Below are 21,326 nucleotides of genomic sequence, written 5' to 3'. Positions count from 1 at the left end.
ATTTAATAGCAGCATGATCAGTGTGGATAGTTACTTTAGAATCAACAATATAAGGTCTGAACTTATCACAAGCAAATACAACTGCTAAAAGTTCTTTTTCAGTAGTAGCATAATTTCTTTGAGCATTGTGTAGAGTCTTACTAGCATAATGGATAACATTTAATTTCTTATCAACTCTTTGCCCTAGAACAGCACCTACAGCATAATCGCTAGCATCACACATAATTTCAAAGGGTAAATTCCAATCAGGTGGCTAAACAATAGGTGTAGAGACTAATGCTTTCTTAAGTATTTCAAATGCTTCTACACAATCATCATCAAAGACAAATGGTATATCTTTTTGTAATAAATTAGTCAGAGGCTGAGAAATTTTTGAGAAGTCCTTAATGAACCTCCTATAAAATCCGGCGTGACCAAGGAAACTTCTTATACCTTTGATGTCCTTAGGACATGGCATCTTTTCAATAGCATCAACCTTGGCTTTATCAACTTCAATACCTCTTTCAGAAACTTTATGCCCCAAGACAATACCCTCATTAACCATAAAGTGGCACTTTTCTCAATTCAAGACAAGATTAGTTTATTCACATCTCTGCAAAATTCGATCAAGATTGCTCAAGCAATCATCAAAAGAAGATCCATAGATGGAAAAATCGTCCATGAAAACCTCACAAATCTTTTCACAAAAGTCAGAGAATATAGCCATCATGCATCTTTGAAAGGTAGTAGGTGCATTACATAAACCAAAAGGCATACGTCTATAAGCAAAAGTACCAAAAGGGCATGTAAAAGTAGTCTTTCATTGATCTTTAGCCGACACAGGTATTTGAGAGAAACCAGAATAACCATCTAGAAAGCAGTAATGTGTATGTTTGCATAATCTTTCTAGCATTTGATCGATAAAAGGTAAGGGGTAATGATCTTTCTTAGTAGCCTTATTTAATTTGCGGAAATCAATTACCATCCTATAACCTGTAATAATTCTTCGTGGAATCAATTCATCTTTATCATTAGGAACAACAGTAATACCTCCCTTCTTAGGGACACAATGAACAGGACTTACCCACTGACTATCAGCAGCGGGATAAATTATACCTACCTCCAGAAGCTTTAGTATTTCTTTTCTTACCACTTCTTTCATTTTAGGATTCAGACATCGTTGAGGATCACGAACTGGTTTGGCATCTGCTTCCAAATTTATTTTATGTTGACATAGAGTGGGACTAATGCCCTTAAGATCATCAAGAGTATATCCAATAGCAGCATGGTGCTTCTTCTTCTTCATGCTCTGAAAGGTTAGCACTAATAATAACAGGATATATCTTCTTTTCATCAAGATAAGCATATTTAAGATTATCAGGCAACGGTTTAAGCTCAAACACGGGATCACTGTTAGGTGGAGGGGGATCCCCTAGGATTTCAACAGGCAAATTGTGTTTCAGAATAGGTTCCTGTTTAAAGAATACTTCATCTATTTCCCTTCTTTCATTCATAAACATATCATTCTCATGGTCTAGCAAATATTGTTCTAAAGGATCACTAGGAGGTACGGCAATAGAAGCAAGACCAATAATTTCATCCTTACTAGGCAATTCTTCTTCACGGTGTTGTTTACTAAATTTAGAGAAATTAAATTCACGAGTCATATCATCCAAGCCAATAGTAACAACATTCTTTTCGCAGTCTATCTTAGCATTAACAGTGTTCAAGAAGGGTCTACCAAATATAATGGGACAAAAGCTATCTTGTGGGGAACTAAGAACAAGAAAATCAGCAGGATATTTAGTTTTCCCGCACAAGACTTCAACATCTCTAACAATTCCCACTGCTGAAATAGTATCTCTATTAGCAAGTTTAATTGTGACATCAATATCTTCTAACTCAGCAGGTGCAATTTCATGCTTGATTTCTTTATACAAGTCATAAGGTATAACACTAACACTAGCACCCATCTCACATAAGCCATGATAACAATGTTCTCCAATTTTAACAGAAATAACAGGCATGCCTACCACAGGTCTATGTTTATCTTTAGCACAAGGTTTAGCAATTCTAGCAGTTTCACCGCAGAACTGAATAACATGCCCATCAATATTATCACACAAGAGATCTTTAACAATAGCAACATTAGGTTCAACTTTAACTTGTTCAGGAGGTATATAAGTTCTAATATTTCTTTTGCGAACCACAGTTGAAGCTTTAGCATGATCCTTTATTCTAACAGGGAAAGGTGGTTTCTCAACATAAGAAATAGGAACAATAGGATCATTATAAGTGATAGTCTTTTCTTCAACTTTAATAGGTGCAGATACTTTTACTTCTATGGGAGGATGATATTTAAACCACTTCTCCTTTGGGAGATCAACATAAGTAGCAAAAGATTCACAGAAAGAAGCTACTATCTCAGAATCAAGTCCATATTTAGTGCTAAACTTACGGAAAATATCGGTATCCATAAAAGATTTAACACAATCAAACTTAGGTGTCATACCTGACTCCTTACCTTTGTCGAGATCCCAATCTTCAGAGTTGCATTTAATTCTATCCAATAAATCCCATCTAAATCCAATAGTCTTCATCATAAAAGAGCCAGTACAAGAAGTATCGAGCATGGTGCGATTATTTTCAGAAAGCCGAGCATAATTTTTTTGAAGAATTGTTTCTCTTGGGAGCTCATGATTGGGGCATGAATATAACATTGATTTAAGCCTCCCCAATCTTGAGCGATGCTTTCTCCTTCGCGAGGCCAAAAATTATATATATAATTGCGATCACGATGAACAAGATGCATAGGGTAATACTTTTGATGAAATTCCAATTTCAATCTTCTATAGTTCCATGATCTCGTATCATCACATAGCCTATACCATATCAATGCGTCTCCCTTCAAAGATAAAGGGAAGACCTTCTTCTTAGCAACATCATCGGGTATACCTGCAAGCTTAAATAATCCACAAACTTCATCCACATATATTAGGTGTTCATCAGGATGCTTTGTTCCATCTCCTGTAAAAGGATTAGCTAGCAGTTTTTCTATCATACCCTAAGGATACTCATAAGGAATTTCATTTTCAATAGGTTCAGTAGGTTGAGGAGCAACTCTTTGCTCTACTGGTTGGGGTGAAGATACCCCGAACAAGCCCCTCAGAGGATTACTTTCCATAGTAACAAGTGACAGTAAATTTCAGCACACTATATAAATTTTTCCTTAACAAATTCCACCTACCAAAGTTGCTTCACTCCCCGGCAACGGCGCCAGAAAAGAGTCTTGATGACCCACAAGTATAGGGGATCTATCGTAGTCCTTTCGATAAGTAAGAGTGTCGAACCCAACGAGGAGCACAAGGAAATGATAAGTGGTTTTCAGCAAGGTATTCTCTGCAAGTACTGAAATAAGTGGTAACAGATAGTTTTGTGATAAGATAATTTGTAACGAGCAACAAGTAACAAAAGTAAATAAAGTGCAGAAAGGTGGCCCAATCCTTTTTGTAGCAAAGGACAAGCCTGGACAAACTCTTATATAAGGAAAAGCGCTCCCGAGGACACATGGGAATATCGTCAAGCTAGTTTTCATCACATTCATATGATTCGTGTTCGGTACTTTGATAATTTGACATGTGGGTGGATCGGTGCTTGGGTGCTGTTCTTACTTGAACAAGCATCCCACTTATGATTAACCTCTATTGCAAGCATCCACAACTACAACAAAAGTATTAAGGTAAACCTAACCATAGCATGAAACATATGGATCCAAATCAGCCCCTTACGAAGCAATGCATAAACTAGGGTTTAAGCTTGTGTCACTCTAGCAACCCATCATCTACTTATTACTTCCCAATGCCTTCCTCTAGGCCCAAATAATGGTGAAGTGTTATGTAGTCGACGTTCACATAACACCACTAGAGGCTAGACAACATACATCTCATCAAAATATCAAACGAATACCAAATTCACATGACTACTAATAGCAAGACTTCTCCCTTGTCCTCAAGAACAAACGTAACTACTCACAAAGCATATTCATGTTCATCATCAGAGGGGTAATAATATGCATAAAGGATCTGAACATATGATCTTCCACCAATTAAACCAACTGGCATCAACTACAAGGAGTAATTAACACTACTAGCAACCTACTAGCACCAATCCCGGACTTGGAGACAAGAATTGGATACAAGAGATGAACTAGGGTTTTAAGATGAGATGGTGTTGATGAAGATGTTGATGGAGATTGCCCTCTCCCGATGAGAGGAGCATTGGTGATGACGATGGCGATGATTTCCCCCTCTGGGAAGGAAGTTTCCCCGGCAGAACAGCTCTGCCGGAGCCCTAGATTGGTTCCGCCAAGGTTCCTCCTCGTGGCGGCGGAGTTTCGTCCCGAAAGGTTGCTTCTAGTTTTTTTTCTCGACGAAAGACTCCATATAACAGAAGATGGTCATCGGAGAGCCACCAGGGGGCCCACGAGGTAGGGGGCGCGCCCCCCACCCTCGTGGACAGGGTGTGGCCCCCCTAGTCTTCATCTTTGGCGAGGATTTTTCATTATTTATTATAAGGTATTCCGTGGAGTTTCAGGACTTTTGGAGTTGTGCAGAATAGGTCTCTAATATTTGCTCCTTTTCCAGCCCAGAATTCCAGCTGCCGGCATTCTCCCTCCTTATGTAAACCTTGTAAAATAAGAGAGAATAGCCATCAGTATTGTGACATAATATGAAATAACAGCCCAGAATGCAATAAATATTGATATAAAAGCATGATGCAAAATGGACGTATCAGGGTCCACGAAGAAGCAACCTTGTCTATCCCACCATGGCCATCGCCCGAAGGACTTGCCTCACTAGTGGTAGATCTTCACGAAGTAGGCGATCTCCTTGCCCTTACAAACTCCTTGGTTCAACTCCACAATCTTATCGGAGGCTCCCAAGTGACACCTAGCCAATCTAGGAGACACTACTCTCCAAGAAGTAACAAATGGTGTGTTGATGATGAACTCCTTGCTCTTGTGCTTCAAATGATAGTCTCTCCAATACTCAACTCTCTCTCACAGGATATGGATTTGGTGGAGAGAAGATTTGAGTGGAAAGCAACTTGGTGAAGGCTAGAGATCAAGATTCATATGGTAAGAGTGGAATATCTTGGCCTCAACACAAGTGTAGGTGGTTCTCTCTCATAAAAAGGTAAGTTGGAAGTGTAGGTTCGTTTTGATGGCTCTCTCTTCGAATGAAGAGGTGGTGGAGGGGTATATATAGCCTCCACACAAAATCTAACCGTTACACACAACTTGCCAATCTCGGTGAGACTGAATTGATAAACTCGGTCGGACCGATTCAGCAAAGCTAGTGACCGTTAGGGTTTTCGGTGGGACCGACATGCAACTAGGTAGGACCAATATGGTTAGGGTTAGGGCATAACGTAATCTCAGTGAGACCGATTACACAAACTCGGTGAGACCGATTTTGGTAATAAGCTAACCAGAGAGTTGGTCAGGTAAACTCGGTGGGACCGATTCGCTCATTTCGGTGAGACCGAAATGTTACAAAAGGGAAACAGAGAGTTTACATTGCAATCTCGGTGGGACCGATCGCTCATCTCGGTGGGACCGAAATGTTACGAAGGGAAACAGAGACATTACAATCCCATCTCGGTGAGACCGAGATCCCTATCGGCGAGACCAATTTGCCTAGGGTTTATGGCAGTGGCTATGACATTTGAACTCGGTGGTGCCGGATAGAAAGAATCGGTGGGGCCGAGTTTGACATTTGGTTTAGGTCATATGTGGATGTGAGAAAGTAGTTGAGGGTTTTGGAGCATATCACTAAGCACTTTGAGCAAGAGCCTCATTAAGCAACACCTCATCCCTCCTTGATAGTATTGGCTTTTCCTATAGACTCAATGTGATCTTGGATCACTAAAATAGAAAATTTAGAGTCTTGAGCTTTGAGCTTGAGCCAATCCTTTTGTCCTTATCATTTTGAGGGGTCCACTTTTCTCATCAATGCCATGCCAATCATTGAGCTTTCCTGAGATATTAATCTTGAAATGGCATTAGCTCAATGAGCTATATGTTGTTAGGAATTACCAAAACCACCTAGGGATAGTTGCACTTTCAGAAGCGTGTCATGGCAAACGAAACAGTAGTAAGTTGCATGGCAATATATCTCGGAATGGCTATGGAAATGCCATGGTAGGTAGGTATGGTGGCTGTTTTGAGGAAGGTATATGGTGGGTGTATGATACCGCCGAAAAGTGTGCGGTATTAGAGAGGCTAGCAATGGTGGAAGGATGAGAGTGCGTATAATCCATGGACTCAATATTAGTCATAAAGAACTCATATACTTGTTGCAAAAATCAACAAGTTATCAAAGCAAAGTATTATGCGCATGCTCCTAGGGGGATAGATTGGTAGGAAAATACCATCGCTCGTCCCCGACCGCCACTCATAAGGAAGACAATCATAAATAAATCATGCTCCGACTTCATCACATAACGGTTCACCATACGTGCATGCTACGGGAATCACAAACTTTAACACAAGTATTTCTCAAATTCATAACCACTCAACTAGCATGACTCTAATATCACCATCTTCATATCTCAAAACAATTATCAAGCATCAAACTTCTCATAGTATTCAACACAGTCATAAGATTTATTTTTTACTAATCTTGGATGCCTATCACTTTAGGACTAATTTTTATGATTAAAGCAAATTTCCATGCTGTTTTGTAGGACTCTCAAAATAATATAAGTGAATCATGAGAGAACAAATAGTTTATATAAAACAAATCCACCACCATGCTCTAAAAGATATAAGTGAAGCACTAAAGCAAAAACTATATAGCTCAAAAGATATAAGTGAAGCACATAGAGTATTCTAATAAATTCCGAATCATGTGTGTCTCTCTCAAAAGGTGTGTACAACAAGGATGATTGTTGTAAACTAAAAAGCAAAGACTCAAATCATGCAAGACGCTCCAAGCAAAACACATATCATGTGGTGAATAAAAATATAGCTCCAAGTAAAGTTACCGATGGACGAAGACGAAAGAGGGGATGCCTTCCGGGGCATCCCCAAGCTTTGGATTTTTGGTGTCCTTAGATTACCTTGGGGTTCCATGGGCATCCCCAAGCTTAGGCTCTTGCCACTCCTTGTTCCATAATCCCTCAAATCTTTACCCAAAACTTGAAAACTTCACAACACAAAACTCAAAATAGAAAATCTCATGAGCTCCGTTAGCGAAAGAAAACAAAACACCACTTCAAGGTACTGTAATGAACTCATTCTTGATTTATGTTGGTGTTAAACTTACTGCATTCCAACTTCTGTATGGTTTATAAACTCTTTTACTAGCCATAGATTCATCAAAATAAGCAAACAACACACGAAAAACAGAATCTGTCAAAAACAGAACAATCTGTAGTAATCTGTAGCTAACGCAAACTTATGGAACCCCAAAAATTCTAAAATAAATTGCTGGACGTGAGGAATTCATCTATTAATCATCTTCAAAAATAATTAACTAAATATCACTCTCCAATAAAAAATGGAAGCAATTCTCGTGAGCGCTAAAGTTTCTGTTTTTACAGCAAGATCAAAAAGACTTTCCCTAAGTCTTCCCAACGGTTCTACTTGGCACAAACACTAATTAAACACAAAAAAACACAACCAAAACAGAGGCTAGATAAATTATTTATTACTAAATAGGAGCAAAAAGCAAGGAATAAAAATAAAATTGGGTTGCCTCCCAACAAGCGCTATCGTTTAACGCCCCTAGCTAGGCATAAAAGTAAGGATAGATCTAGGTATTGCCATAATAATAGGATAGATCACGAAAACTCATTCCATATTCTCTACGTTCAGTAGCAAGTTTTCTTTGAGACAAGCGAAAGTAATCAAAAGGGCTAAATTTAATGGGATAGAAGTCCCCAAGATCAATTTTGGGAGGTATAGATTCCTCCTTTGGCCCTTCATATTGCACAACCAATTCATCATTATAAGCATTCTTTTGAAAAAACTTCGTGAGCATGTACTCGAGAGAATATCCTAGCTCATTATTTCGAATAGCAAAATCATTATTAAGTTCAGAAATTCTATCAACTAGAACATTGGTAGGAACTTTTGTTCTAAGGTTCTCATTAAAAGCAACATAGTCTAAAGATTGAAAACACATTATTTCCTCTTGATCAAAGAGGATTGCCTCTATGGGAGGGCGACTAGTGTCCACCCTATAGTGCGCAAAGATTTCTTTGGCCTCTTTTATTATAAATCTGAACTCATGAGCCAAAAAGATAGTAGCGGCACGCTTAACAGAAGAATGCTCAATATTAGAAACTTCTAGAAAAATCCTTTGTATGCAAGGATGCATGTGCATAAATTGCCTTTCAAGTTCAACTACAAGCATGGCGATAGCATCCGCAAGACTACTAGTTCTATGAAGAATATAACTACCCATAGAAGGCAAAGCACCGGCACAAGTAAAGAAATCTTGGATAACTCCTTTTCGAATAATATTACCACTACCGATTCAGAATTTTTTTGTATGTAAGATAGGGGGTTCTTCAGCAGGAGCATCAGAATTTTCCATGTTATTATTATTGTCCATATTGACAATAATTTCCCCAATTTCAGACATAACGGCAGAAAGTGCGAGGAGCAAAAGAAAGAGGGAGGCGAACAGAAAAGAGAGGGCGAATAAAACGGCAATGGTGAAGTGGGGGAGAGGAAAACGAGAGGCAAATGGCAAATAATGTAATGCGAGGGATAAGAGTTTATGATGGGTACTTGGTATATCTTGACTTGTGCGTAGACTCCCCGGCAATGGTGCCAGAAATGGCTCGTTGCGGGGAGTCAAATCTTGACTTGACTTGGCGCGAATCTCCCCGACAACGGCACCAGAAATCCTTCTTGCTACCTCTTGAGCACTGCGTTGTTTTTCCCTTGAAGAGGAAAGGGTGATGCAGTAAAGTAGCGTAAGTATTTCCCTCAGTTTTTGAGAACCAAGGTATCAATCCAGTAGGAGATCACGCTCGAGTCCCACACACCTACACAAACAAATAAGAACCTCGCAACCAACGCGATAAAGGGGTTGTCAATCCCTTCACGGTCACTTACGAGAGTGAGATCTGATAGATATGATAAGATAATATTTTTGGTATTTTTATGATAAAGAGAAATAAAGATGCAAAGTAAAATAAACGACAATAGAAATAGCTAAGTGTTGGAAGATTAATATGATGGAGGATAGACCCGGGGGCCATAGGTTTCACTAGTGGCTTCTCTCAAGAGCATAAGTATTACGACGGGTAAACGAATTACTGTCGAGCAATTGATAGAATTGAGCATAGTTATGAGAATAGCTAGGTATGATCATGTATATAGGCATCACGTCCGTGACAAGTAGACCGAAACGATTCTGCATCTACTACTATTACTCCACACATCGACCGCTATCCAGCATGCATCTAGAGTATTAAGTTCATAAGAACAGAGTAATGCTTTAAGTAAGATGACATGATGAAGAGGGATAAACTCATGCAATATGATATAAACCCTATCTTTTTATCCTCGGTGGCAACAATACAATACGCGCCTTGCTGCCCCTGCTGTCATTGGGAAAGGACACCGCAAGATTGAACCCAAAGCTAAGCATTTCTCCCATTGCAAGAAAGATCAATCTAATAGGCCAAACCAAACTGATAATTTGAAGAGACTTGCAAAGATAACCAATCATACATAAAAGAATGCAGAGGAGATTCAAATATTGTTCATACATAAACTTGATCATAAACCCACAATTCATCGGATCTTGACAAACACACCATAAAAGAAGATTACATCGAATAGATCTCCAAGAAGATCGAGGAGAACTCTGTATTGAGATCCAAAGAGAGAGAAGAAGCCATCTAGCTAATAACTATGGACCCGAAGGTCTGAGGTAAACTACTCACACATCATCGGAGAGGCTATGGTGTTGATGTAGAAGCCCTCCGTGATCAATGCCCCCTTCGACGGAGCGCCGGAAAAGGCCCCAAGATGGGATCTCACGGGTACAAAAGGTTGTGGCGGTGGAAATAGGGTTTTGGCTCCGTGTCTGATGTTTCCAGGGTATATGGGTATATATAGGAGGAAGAAATACGTCGGTGGAGAAACGAGGGGCCCACGAGGGTGGAGGGCGCGCCTGGGGGAGGTGGGCGCGCCCCCTGCCTTGTGCCTTCTTTGTTGATTGCTTTACGTAGACTCCAAGTCCTCTGGATCACGTTTGTTCGGAAAATCACATTCCCGAAGGTTTCATTCCGTTTGGACTCCGTTTGATATCCTTTTCCTTCAAAACACTGAAATAGGCAAAAAACAGCAATTTGGGCTGGGCCTCCGGTTAATAGGTTAGTCCCAAAAATAATATAAAAGTGTATAATAAAGCCCATTAAACATCCAAAACAAAATATAATATAGCATGAAACAATTAAAAATTATAGATACGTTGGAGACGTATCAACCCATAGTCAGGCACACCACCACGCTTTCACCCTTTGCACAGTGAGACCCGGGGCCACTTGTCTGCTGTCCGTCGACACCAACACTGGTGGGGACGTGACACTCCCCCCCTGAGATGCAGACTCCTCCAACAGTGAAGCCATCGGAAAACGAGCCTGAAGAACATAATAATCTTCCCGGGTTGTATGATCTGCAGCAATGCCATGCCATGAACCTTTGATCTGAGGGATTGCTGAGTTAACTTTCTTTACCATGCGTCGTTCGAGAATCGCTTTGGGCTGCAATGTAACAGCGGACAAATCTGGTGGCTCGAGCAAGTCTGCAAACACTGGAGAGTAGTTTGCAGTAAATGGCTTCAATTGGGAAACATGAAAGACGGGATGTATGAGGCTAGCAGCCGGAAGATCCAAACGATAAGCAGTAGCACCAATTCTTTCAGTGACACGAAATGGACCAAAGAACTTCATTGCGAGCTTGTGACGGGCGGTTGACCATCGAAGATTGTGCATAAGGTTGGAGTTTGAGCAGAACTTCCTCGCCAACAACAAATTCCCTATCCATACGATGCTTATCAGCCTGTGACTTAATTCTCTGCTGAGCACATAAGAGATGGTCACGTAACAGAGCCAAAAAATCTTCACGGTCTACTGCTAGCTCTGCCAAGGAAGCAGATAAAGCTCCAGTGTCAATCGACATAGTATCAATATTAGGATCAATGCCATATAATGCCTTAAAAGGAGTGCTGCCAAGCAACATGTGGTAAGAGGAATTATACCAAAACTCTCCCATTGGTAACCAGCGTTTCCACCTTGTCGGGCTGTCATGAACGGCACAACGTAGATACTGTTCTAAGCACTGGTTAACACACTCCGTTTGCCCGTCCATTTGGGGATGATAGGCCGTCGAGTAGCATAACTTGGTGCCTATCTCCTTGAAGAGCTTCCTCCAAAAAGAACTGGTAAACACCTTATCTCGGTCGGAAACAATAGATGCTGGAACTCCATGAAGGCGAACCACATTATCAATGAAAGCCGTGGCTACAGACTGAGCTGTATAGGGGTGTTTCAGAGGAAAGAAGTGAGCATATTTGGTGAGTCGATCCACCACCACTAGGATTACCTCAAATCCTTCTGATTTCGGAAGCCCATCTATGAAATCCATGGTAATGTCCTTCCAAGGACGCGTAGGCACTGGCAAGGGCTGCAGCAGACCACCCGGATGCGTGCCCTCATGTTTTGCTTGCTGACAAACTTGACACTGATTTCACCCAGTCCTCGACTTGTTGTTTCATGCCCGACAATTGGAATAATTTGGACACGCGGTAATAAGTAGCCCCGATGCTTGAGTGACCCCCGACAACGCTTCAATGCGAAGCACTGATGATTTTTGTTTGCAGCGCAGACATTGTTGAGGAAATCGTTAACTGGTAGCTGCTCGGTTGGCTAGCGAGTAGGGGATTAATCGGCTAATCGGCAAGTTAATCGGCCATTTAATCAATTAATCGGACGATTTTTCGGTTTATCGGCTACTCGGTGACCCTATGAGTAGGGATTAATCGGCAAGTTAACTGGTTAATCGGATGAATTCTTGAACAGGGAGCGCAGAATTATTACCAAGCCACAGACGTCCTTGATATTTAATCAGTCCTTGATCAAGTGAGTAACCGTGTTCATTCGGACTATGCACTACCAGACGAGCCAATCGGTCCAGAGCTGATTGATCAGTTTGATAGGAATTCATAACCTCCTGCATCCACATTGTTTGGCAAGTCGAGACTGCTGTGATTGTGTACAAATGACCCACACGAGATAATGCATCTGCGGCATTGTTCTCCGAGCCTTTGCGATATTTAAACTGAAATTGAAGGCCCATCATCTTAGACATGGTCTTGCGCTTAAGATCAATAGTGAGTTGTTGATCCCGTAAATGACAGAGGCTTCAATGGTCTGTAATGATAGTGAAGGGACCCCTCTAAAGGTAAGGGCGCCACTTGTCAATGGCCATAATGACAGCCAAGAATTCCTTCTCATAGACAGACAACTTTTGATTGGCCACACCCAAAGCCCTGCTCCGATAAGCAATAGGATGGTTATTCTATGAAAGTATGGCTCCAATTCCTGTAGAAGAAGCATCCATTTCGACGGCAAAAGATTGACCGAAATCCGGTAGAGCTAATACAGGAGTACTAGTCATAGTTGTTTTCAATTTCTGAAAAGCTACAGTGGCTTGCTCTGTCCAAGCAAAACCCTTCTTGGTCAGCAATTGAGTCAAGGGCTTGGCCAGAGTACCATAATTTCGGACAAACTTGCGGTAGTACCCGGTCAACCCAAGGAACCCACGCAATTCAGTAGCGTTGGTAGGTTGAGGCCACTGTTCCATCGCCATAGTCTTCTATGAATCTGTAGCCACTCCTTCGGAAGAAATTACATGACCCAAATATCGAATTTCAGTCTGAGCAAAAGAGCATTTGGAAAGCTTCACGAACAACTAATGCTCACGCAAGGTCTGCAGTACCGAGCGGAGATGCTCCAAATGTTCCTCCCAAGTGGTACTGAACACTAGAATGTCGTCCAGAAACATGATGACATACTTGCGATTAGATGGAGCAAAAATGTTGTTCATTAAGCACTGAAATGTTGGTGGTCCATTGGTCACCCCAAACAGCATAACACGAAATTGGAAGTGTCCTGAATGTGTCTTGAATGCAGTCTTCTCCTCATCTGGTTCATGCATACGGATTTGATGATAACCTGCCCTGAGATCAAGCTTGGAGAAATTTTTTGATCCTGCCAATTCATCGAGTAATTCGTCGACCATAGGAAGAGGGATTTTGTTCTTCACAGCGATGGCGTTGAGTTTGCAGTACTCCACACAGAAACGACAGCTGCCATCTTTTTTCTTAACTAGAAGTATTGGCGATGCATACGGGCTCATACTAGGTTTCACAATTCCTGCCTTGATCATCTCTGCCACCTGTTGTTCAATCCCATCCTTCTGTTGTGGCGAATATCGGTAAGGGCGAGAGTTAGGAGGGTTATGACCCACTTACAAGGTGATCGCATGATCATACACTCGATGTGGAGGCAGGCCAGTTGGAGTTTCAAACACATCCCGGAATTTTGTTAACATTGCAGTCAAATCTTCTGGATATGAGCCAAGCGTAGAAACAACATCACCTGAAGAAGGATCAACCACAGCCATAGCCCAAATATCATTGCCATGCAGAGCTTTGTCCAATTGCTCTACTGATATGGCTTGCAATTGCAGAGTAGAAACAGGCTGAACACCTTGAAGAGAAATAATAGTATCACCATGTGCAAACTGTAAGGATTTTCCCTCCCAATCACAAGTAATCAGACTGTGACACTTAAGCCAGTCCATTCCCAGCACTACATCATAGGCCCCCAGTTGTAGCACTCTCGTTGGTATAACAAAAGTGTGACCTTGTGCCCACCAAGTCAGATTAGGGGTTTGAAACTTGGATTCATAGCTTGACCATTTGCAACTGTGACTTTCACTGCTGGCACAACGACCAAATCCAACGAAGCGCACTTGGCAAAATTTTCATCCACGAAACTGTGACTACTGCCTGAGTCCACGAGTGCTAACATGACTTGGTTTCCCACCAATGCTCTTATGCGAATGGTTTCTGTATTGTCGGCTCCTGAAACAACGTGGGCTGAAATCTGACATCACTGCAGGTTTGCAGGTTCAGTTAGTAACTCCAAAGCCTGTACTGCATCTTCGTTTAAAACCTCATCGAATTCACCCAACTGTATTGTCAGTAATTGCATCGGTTTCTTGCACTGATGCTCCTTGCTGTACTTATCACCACAACGAAAACACAAACCATTGGCTCGTCGGAAATCCCGTAATTGTCGCTCACGACCAAAGTCGTCCGTGTTCTTTATGGGAACTGGTGGAACTGAAGCAATGGCAGATTGGGTTGGTTGTTGTTGAATCTGACAAGGAAATCGGAACCGTGGTCGCTGCAATTCTATTTCCTCCTCCTGAATCTTGGCCAAACACACTGCTCGAGTGACACTTGTAGGTGCTTGTAATCGAACAACAGCCCTGATCTCATCCTTCAGTCCTAGAACAAACTGAGATATGAAAAACCTGGAGTTCAAAGAAGGATCCAAAGCTATCAGATGATACATAGCAGTCTCAAACAGAGCCTTATACTTTGTCACTGTATTGGTTTGTTTTAGCTGTAAGAGATGTGTCATATGTGTTTCAAACTCTCCTTTCCCAAATCTCGATTCAATTTCCAAAGCAAAATCGTCCCACGGCCACAGACGACGATGACGTTTGAACGGTTGCCACCACAGCGCCGCATGTCCATCGAGATACAGTGTAGCAGTTGACACCCACTGATGCACATGCACTTGATACATATCAAAGTAAGTGCGGGCCAAATCGATCCACAGCCTAGGATTCTCACCATTGAAACGAGGAAAATGGTGCTTGGGTGGCTTGACGAAATGAGCTCGATCTCGTTCCGGTGCAAACTCCCGATGTTGCTCAGGGGCGTGCTCGCGGACTGAGCGATGATCCTGACGAGGTGCCGACGCTGGTGCCTGAGGTGGCGACTGCTCCGTAGGGGAAGGTGGTGCTGTGACAAACACCCGACCGTTGCCCGGGTTCCCGAGCAAGGGCGGTTGAAGGTTAGCGAGCCAAGGGGCAGGGCAAGAAGTGGGTGTTGCACCTTGCTCGATGACGCCCGATCCCGCAGGTACCACGCCGATCTCTGCTTGCCGATGGCGGATGGCATCGACGTGCTCCTGCGTATCTTCCATCTGTTTCCCCAAATTCGAGATCCGAAGATCCATCGCCTCAAGCTTGGTGAGCATAGAGGTAAGCACCGCCTGGATGGTCTCAATGTTTTCCCCCATGGCTGTGAGCACCAAATTGGTCTGCGCCGACGGCAGCGGCTGCTTCGACAATGTCATCGTGACTCGCTCCGAATTCGTCGAACCCCACTTGGGATTTTGCGCGAATTTTGCAGAAACAAAATCCGCACCCTTCGTGGTGGAATTTTACCGCCGAATCAAGAGGATGTGAGCGCAGCGAACGCTGATTCGAGGCTGCTGATACCAATTGTGAGGCCCTGGCTAGTCTCACGAATCAACGAGTAGGGTCTGAGAGGGGATCGGAAAGAACATGATGAGAAAAAGGGGAAAACCAGAGAAGAAGAAGAAGAACACGGAAGAGATGAGGTTCAGTTACTATTCATTCAACATTATTCCCTCTCTACAGTCTGTAGCTATAATATAACCACATCACCAGTACACGCTACTAGCTGGACCCATAGTCAGGCACACCACCATGCTTACACCCTTTGACTCTGCACAGTGAGACCCAGGGCCACTTGTCTATTTTCCGTCGACACCAACACTGGTGGGGGCAGGCCAGTTGGAGTTTCAAACACATCCCGAAATTCTGTTGACACTACAGTCAAATCTTCTGGATATGAGCCAGGCTAGAAATTGCAAAGTCTTTACGGATACAACATGAAAACCTGATACACAAAACACCACAGGCATAGGAATTTTCATACAGATGGCTGCAAAATATCAAGAGGTCAATATCAGTATTCGTTTATCCGAGGAACAAATCGCATCGCCTCTCCAAGCAGAAGCTACGACACTTCAAGTAGCTGCCCAAGTGATCAATACAATCACAATAGGAGACACCATCTTCTTCACGGATAATCAAGTTTTAGCCCAGGCTGCACAAGCACGAGATATCCTTAAATGCCCTGGTCATTGGGAGATTAGAAGCCAACTGGCAAATTTCTTTAGCTCTACTAGCAAGGCTCAGATAAACGTTAGACACATTCCCAGGGAGCTTAATAGTAGGGCTCACAACAATGCGGCTAGATCATACTTCTCAGAATCAAATACTAGTCCTACAATGGTTTGTAAAAGTAGATCCCACTCGGTTGATCACTGTCCTATGCTTCTGAAGCTAGGCAATCTGAACATCCGACATTGTAAAACCATGGTTGTAACTTGTTCTTCAGATTAATGCATAGGCGCCTAAGGCGCCATTTCTTTGTCCAAAAAAAAAGAAACAACATCACGTGACATTATCACCAAGTCGGGCCAAGCCCAAGTCACCTTTGTTGGTGCTTTGTCTCGAAAAAAAAAACTTTGTTGGTGCTGTGAGGCCGGCGCTCAAAAGCGACTCACGCCGCTGAAGAAGGCGAGGGTTTCGCCGTCTGACCTCGCCGCGGAGGTTTCCCCACCCATTCCAAACCCCGGTCGCCGCCGTTTCCGCCCAGCTCCCCCCTCCCGGCCGGCGCCCCCCTTCCCGGTTCGTCGGCTCCTCCGAGGTACGCATTTGGATCCATCCCCTTCCCTTCTCGAGCAGCATTGGTTGAGCCAGCCGAGGCGACGTCGATTCTTCCACCCGAGCTCTGTTGATCCCGTTCCGCGATGACTGCGTGCTCTCCGTTCTTCCACCGTGTACTTGGCTCTGCTGATGCAGTTAGCCCACCGCGTTTGGGTCTGGAATATCTGTGAAACTCTAGAGGAAATAGCCCGGTTTATTTATTTATTTATTTATTTGTGGTAAAACCCGTTCTGGAGTGTCTGGAAATCGCTCTCTAAATCTGATTGGTTGGGTCCTTCCAGATACGTGTGTTAAATTCAGGAGGTGGATGTCCGATGATCTCGTGGACTAGTTGTTCTAATTGGTGTACTGTTAGAAAATCCCCCACCGAGCAGCGATTTCATATGATTAGGTCGTTTGGTTAATTTTTCCTTGCAGCGTTTTCCTGTTCCTTATAAATTTTAGCCTGCAGCCAGTTGGTTACTGTTCACTGTGTAGATAAGCACATGAATCTTTCAAACTAGTACAGCTGTTAATTGGTTATCTTGTTTGATATGCACATGAATCTTTCAAACTAGTACAGCTGTTAATTGGTTATCTTGTTTGATATGCACATGAATCTTTCAAACTAGTACAAGAAAAGTTTGATATTTCACTGATGTTCCCTTTTACATTTGTTCTTACAGCCGTTAATTGGTTATCTTGTTATGTTCCATTCTGATAATAGAATCTTTGTTTCAGCGCCAAGCCGGGTCTTGAGACTGCCCAAGTTGTGCAGCTGAGATACTCGATGGAGGGTCTCCCAGAGCCACTGCTTGGAGAGATCGTCAAGAGGATTACCAAGACAAGTGATCTTAATTCTCTTTCCCTCGTGTCGAAGCAGCTCTCCACCATCGAGGCGGAGCACAGGGTTGCTATCCGTGTTGGCTGTGGACTCAATCCTTCAACAGAAGCCTTGGTATCGCTGTTTTCCCGGTTCCCCAATTTGGCAAAAGTAGAGATCAATTACTCTGGGTCGAAGTCCAGTAACGTGGACCAGTTGAACAACCAAGGCCTACTTGTTTTATCATCTCACTGCTCCTTGCTGTCCGATCTTGCTTTAAGCTTCTGCTCAAACATCGATGACACTGGTCTAGGTTATCTAGCTGAGTGCAAAAAATTGAGGTCCCTCAGGCTGAACCATGCACCAGCAGTCACTTCTACTGGGATTCTTCGGGTGGCGGTTGGTTGCAGGTATCTTTTGGTTCTCCACCTTGTTGACTGTACAGCAGTAGACAGCGGGGAGTGGCTGGAGTACCTTAGGAGGTATGGATCACTGGGGGAACTTGTTGTAAAGGATTGCGATGGTATCAGCCAGTATGACCTCTTAAAGTTTGGCCCAGGATGGTTGAATCTCCAAAAGTTTGAGTTCGAGATTAATGGAAATTACTGGGTGCCAGGGGCCCGTGATCCCTCCTACGTGTCTGGCTACCCATATAGCTATGACATCTGCTGTGATAATCTGAAGGATCTTAGGCTGGCTCATATAATAACTGAGCCAGAAATTGGACTTCGTTTTCTCTTGGGGAAGTGCAAAGCATTGGAGACACTTTACCTGGAGTATGTTATTGGTCTAAATGAGAATGAGATGATTGCACTATTCCAGAGGTGCAGCAACCTTAAAACCATCTCACTTCGTCTCATGCCTCTGCGATGTGAAGATGGTGAGTTTAGGACGCCATTGACTGATGCTAGCCTTAAGGCTCTAGCTCTTAGCTGCCCTATGCTTCAGGTTATTGAGCTCACCTTCACATTTTGCGATCCCATTTATCCTACTGAAATAGGCTTCACACAAGAGGGTATTGTAACGCTCATCCAATCATGTCCGATTCGTGCTCTTGTTCTAAATGGTGCCAGCATTTTTTATGACGAGGGGATGAAGGGCCTCTCATCCTCACAGTTTCTGGAGAAGCTCGAGCTCGTGGATTGCAGGTCTATAACTGATGCTGGTATGAACTTGATTATACAGGCTCCTCGCTTGAGCAGTCTCACGCTCCGCAAATGTAAGAGAGTGACAGATGATGGAATGGCTGCCTTGGCACGTGCACAGAAGCTGGAGTGGCTGACCGTTATAAGCTGCCGCCGGATCTCTCAGGAAGGCGCGCAGAGAGCTGCCAAATCAGTTCATTACTCTGCGGAGGCTGAAAGCCATGACAGCCTAAAAGGAATGATCGCCAAAAGTAGGGCTGGAATTCGAGCCGAGTCGAGCAAGCTCGGCTCGACTCGCTAGAGCTCGTTTCATTAACGAGCTAGCTTGACTCAACTCATTATTATAACAAGCTCAAATTCAAGATTGGCTTGACTCGTATAACTCACGAGCTGGCTCGTTTAGCTTGTTAAGCTCGTTAAAAATATGAACATAAAACCCTCAAATATTATAAAAATGATTGTGTATATATTAAACATATATATATCACTAACAATAATAATTTCCTTGTAATGCATGAGTCTCCTAGGCGGTTGGGCCTTCAACAGCTAGGCCTTGTGTTGTGCGTCTAGGACATAGGGTGCTGAGTGGCTGATCTTTTTTTGTATTGAGAGTGACTGATCTTTTGTACCAAGCCTAACGAGTTACACGAGTACTCGTGAGATTGGCTCGTTTAACTTGGTCTATAAACGATCTTAAACTAAAGCTTGGCTCAACTCGTTATTCTTCGAGTTCGAGTCGATTCGAGCCGAGTCACGAGCTACTCGTTTAGCTCATGAGATTCGAGCTTTTTTTCTAGCCCTAGCCAAAAGGAAAGGATAGCAGACACACCAATCATTGTTGGGTTTATCCTTTAGCCTTCACTTCGGAGATTGAAGCTGTATCTGTCATTTTCTCTTCTGATGAGTTCCTGCACTCCAGATTTCTTCTTCTGATGAGTCCGAACATGCTTCTGCTTCTATGTGCACCTTTGCGTTGTTTCTGTTTGTAAGGTCTCCTCCTTGCCCTGAGATCTCAAAACATGGCACCCTTTAATTTTGTTTTATAGCTGTGATGGGGTTCGGATTTTGAAAGAATGCCAGGATCTATTGGCTGCTTGAAAATGCACGTGTTATTGTAATATTGTCTGGTCATCACGTAGTCTTGCTTTTTTTAAGATTTATAATCATCTTTGTAATCTTGGCTGCTGCTTTTGTTATCAGAGACTCTTTTGTCCCTTGTTTATGCTTTGTGCCTAATAATGGAATGCAGAAAAATCTGGAGCACATTTAATAAAAATCCGAAGGTGCCACTGAAAGAAAGAGGAACTCCTCCATGAAATCGATTCCGGTCGCTAGGAAGGGAAGGGGAGCCAAGAAATGTCACATACAGAGGGTGACAAGAATCTGGAATACTTGGGGGCGGTTGCTTTTGGTTTTAGGTACTCGCCCCCACACGGTCATCTAGTAGCGCAGAAAGGTGCTTTTACTCGTCCATCACCGGCCGAAAGAGAAGAAAGACGATCGCCGGGTTCTATCTGTATACTATCATGGCCAAAAGCCAGGAATGCGATTCCTACCCTGTCCTGCATTGCATTTCTCTTTCTTTCTTGCTTGCTTTCTTTCGTGCAGCGTTTCCACGTTCTTCACGGATCAATTTCGATTAGTTAACTGGCAGCAAAATCAAACCTAAAGCGATCGGTGTTTGCTATTAACATATTGTACTTTGCTTCCTTTTCGGGAGAGAAAATGCATTCAAAGATTCGTCGTTTAAAAGTACTCAAAGTAGTACTTTGGTTAACCGGTTTGGTTCTTATATTCTTTGCAAGGGTTCGTGGTTTTAAAAGACTCAGTGTATGTTCAGAGAAGGAGTGATTTCGCTCCAGTTTTTGTTGGCCTGAACTGCACTTTCTCTTGCGACATCCATGTCTGAAATTCTGAATTTCCACTCTGGACATAAGCAGATGGGGCATGCCTCATAGAGAACCAAATTAATATGCATACATGATACATTACAGTTCGAGTAGCATTTCCTAGGTTGGAGAGCAATTTGTCAGCTAAAAGACCGAAATAATTTGATAACTGCGAAATGCAAGAATTCTGCTCTTTATTATTATTATTTATAGTACTATATCACAACAGTTTACATCCTCCCAATACTGGTGATAGTTTTCTGACGGCTAAGACATCTGACGGTTTAGACAGCAAAATCCTGCTCTGCCAATTGCCGATAATTTTCTTGCCTAGTATACTCCCTCTGAAGAAATATAATACGTGACCAAATGCTGTGCCTAGTTCTAGCTGCGCGCGCGCGAACGATCCGATCCGATCCGATCGACGGAGCTCAGCGCCGGCGGCGGACGACCGGGGACCACCAGTACTGGAAGCACGACTGGTAGGAGATGAGCAGCAGGACGAGCGCCAGCGCCAGCGCCACGCCCCACGGCGACGACGCGCCGCCGTCCCGCTGCCGCTGGTCGTACCAGGGCGGCTGCTGCTCCCACGACACCACCGGCGCCGGGGCCGCCAGCAGCGACGACGACGACGGCGACGAGTA

The 21,326-nt window shown here is 43.1% G+C and overlaps 2 protein-coding genes across 2 annotated transcripts; one reads left to right on the top strand and one right to left on the bottom strand.

The window, feature by feature from the left end:
• Positions 1 to 16,629: 16,629 nt before the first annotated feature.
• On the top strand, positions 16,630 to 19,157 carry LOC125514759 (F-box/LRR-repeat protein 14-like). The gene is made up of 2 exons (XM_048680114.1): positions 16,630 to 16,826; positions 17,567 to 19,157. The coding sequence occupies exon 2, from the start codon at positions 17,616 to 17,618 to the stop codon at positions 19,092 to 19,094; it is 1,479 nt and encodes a 492-aa protein (XP_048536071.1). The 5' UTR covers positions 16,630 to 16,826; positions 17,567 to 17,615; the 3' UTR covers positions 19,095 to 19,157.
• A 1,702-nt stretch (positions 19,158 to 20,859) lies between these two features.
• LOC125512589 lies at positions 20,860 to 21,326 on the bottom strand (the record flags this gene model as incomplete). Its single annotated transcript, XM_048677681.1, is given in 1 exon segment — positions 20,860 to 21,326. A coding segment is annotated over 1 exon segment (213 nt), but the record flags the coding sequence as incomplete, so codon positions are not given.

The sequence above is a fragment of the Triticum urartu genome, chromosome 6 (genome assembly GCF_003073215.2).
Source record: "Triticum urartu cultivar G1812 chromosome 6, Tu2.1, whole genome shotgun sequence".
Classification (NCBI taxonomy): Eukaryota; Viridiplantae; Streptophyta; class Magnoliopsida; order Poales; family Poaceae; genus Triticum; species Triticum urartu.
The sequence above is the reverse complement of the archived record's forward strand: the minus strand, read 5'-3'. Positions and strand labels throughout refer to the sequence as shown.

What these genes read in the sequence shown, in the direction of transcription:
- LOC125514759 (XM_048680114.1), top strand. Translation starts at nt 17,616, where the DNA reads ATGGAGGGTCTCCCAGAGCCACTGCTTGGAGAGATCGTCAAGAGGATT.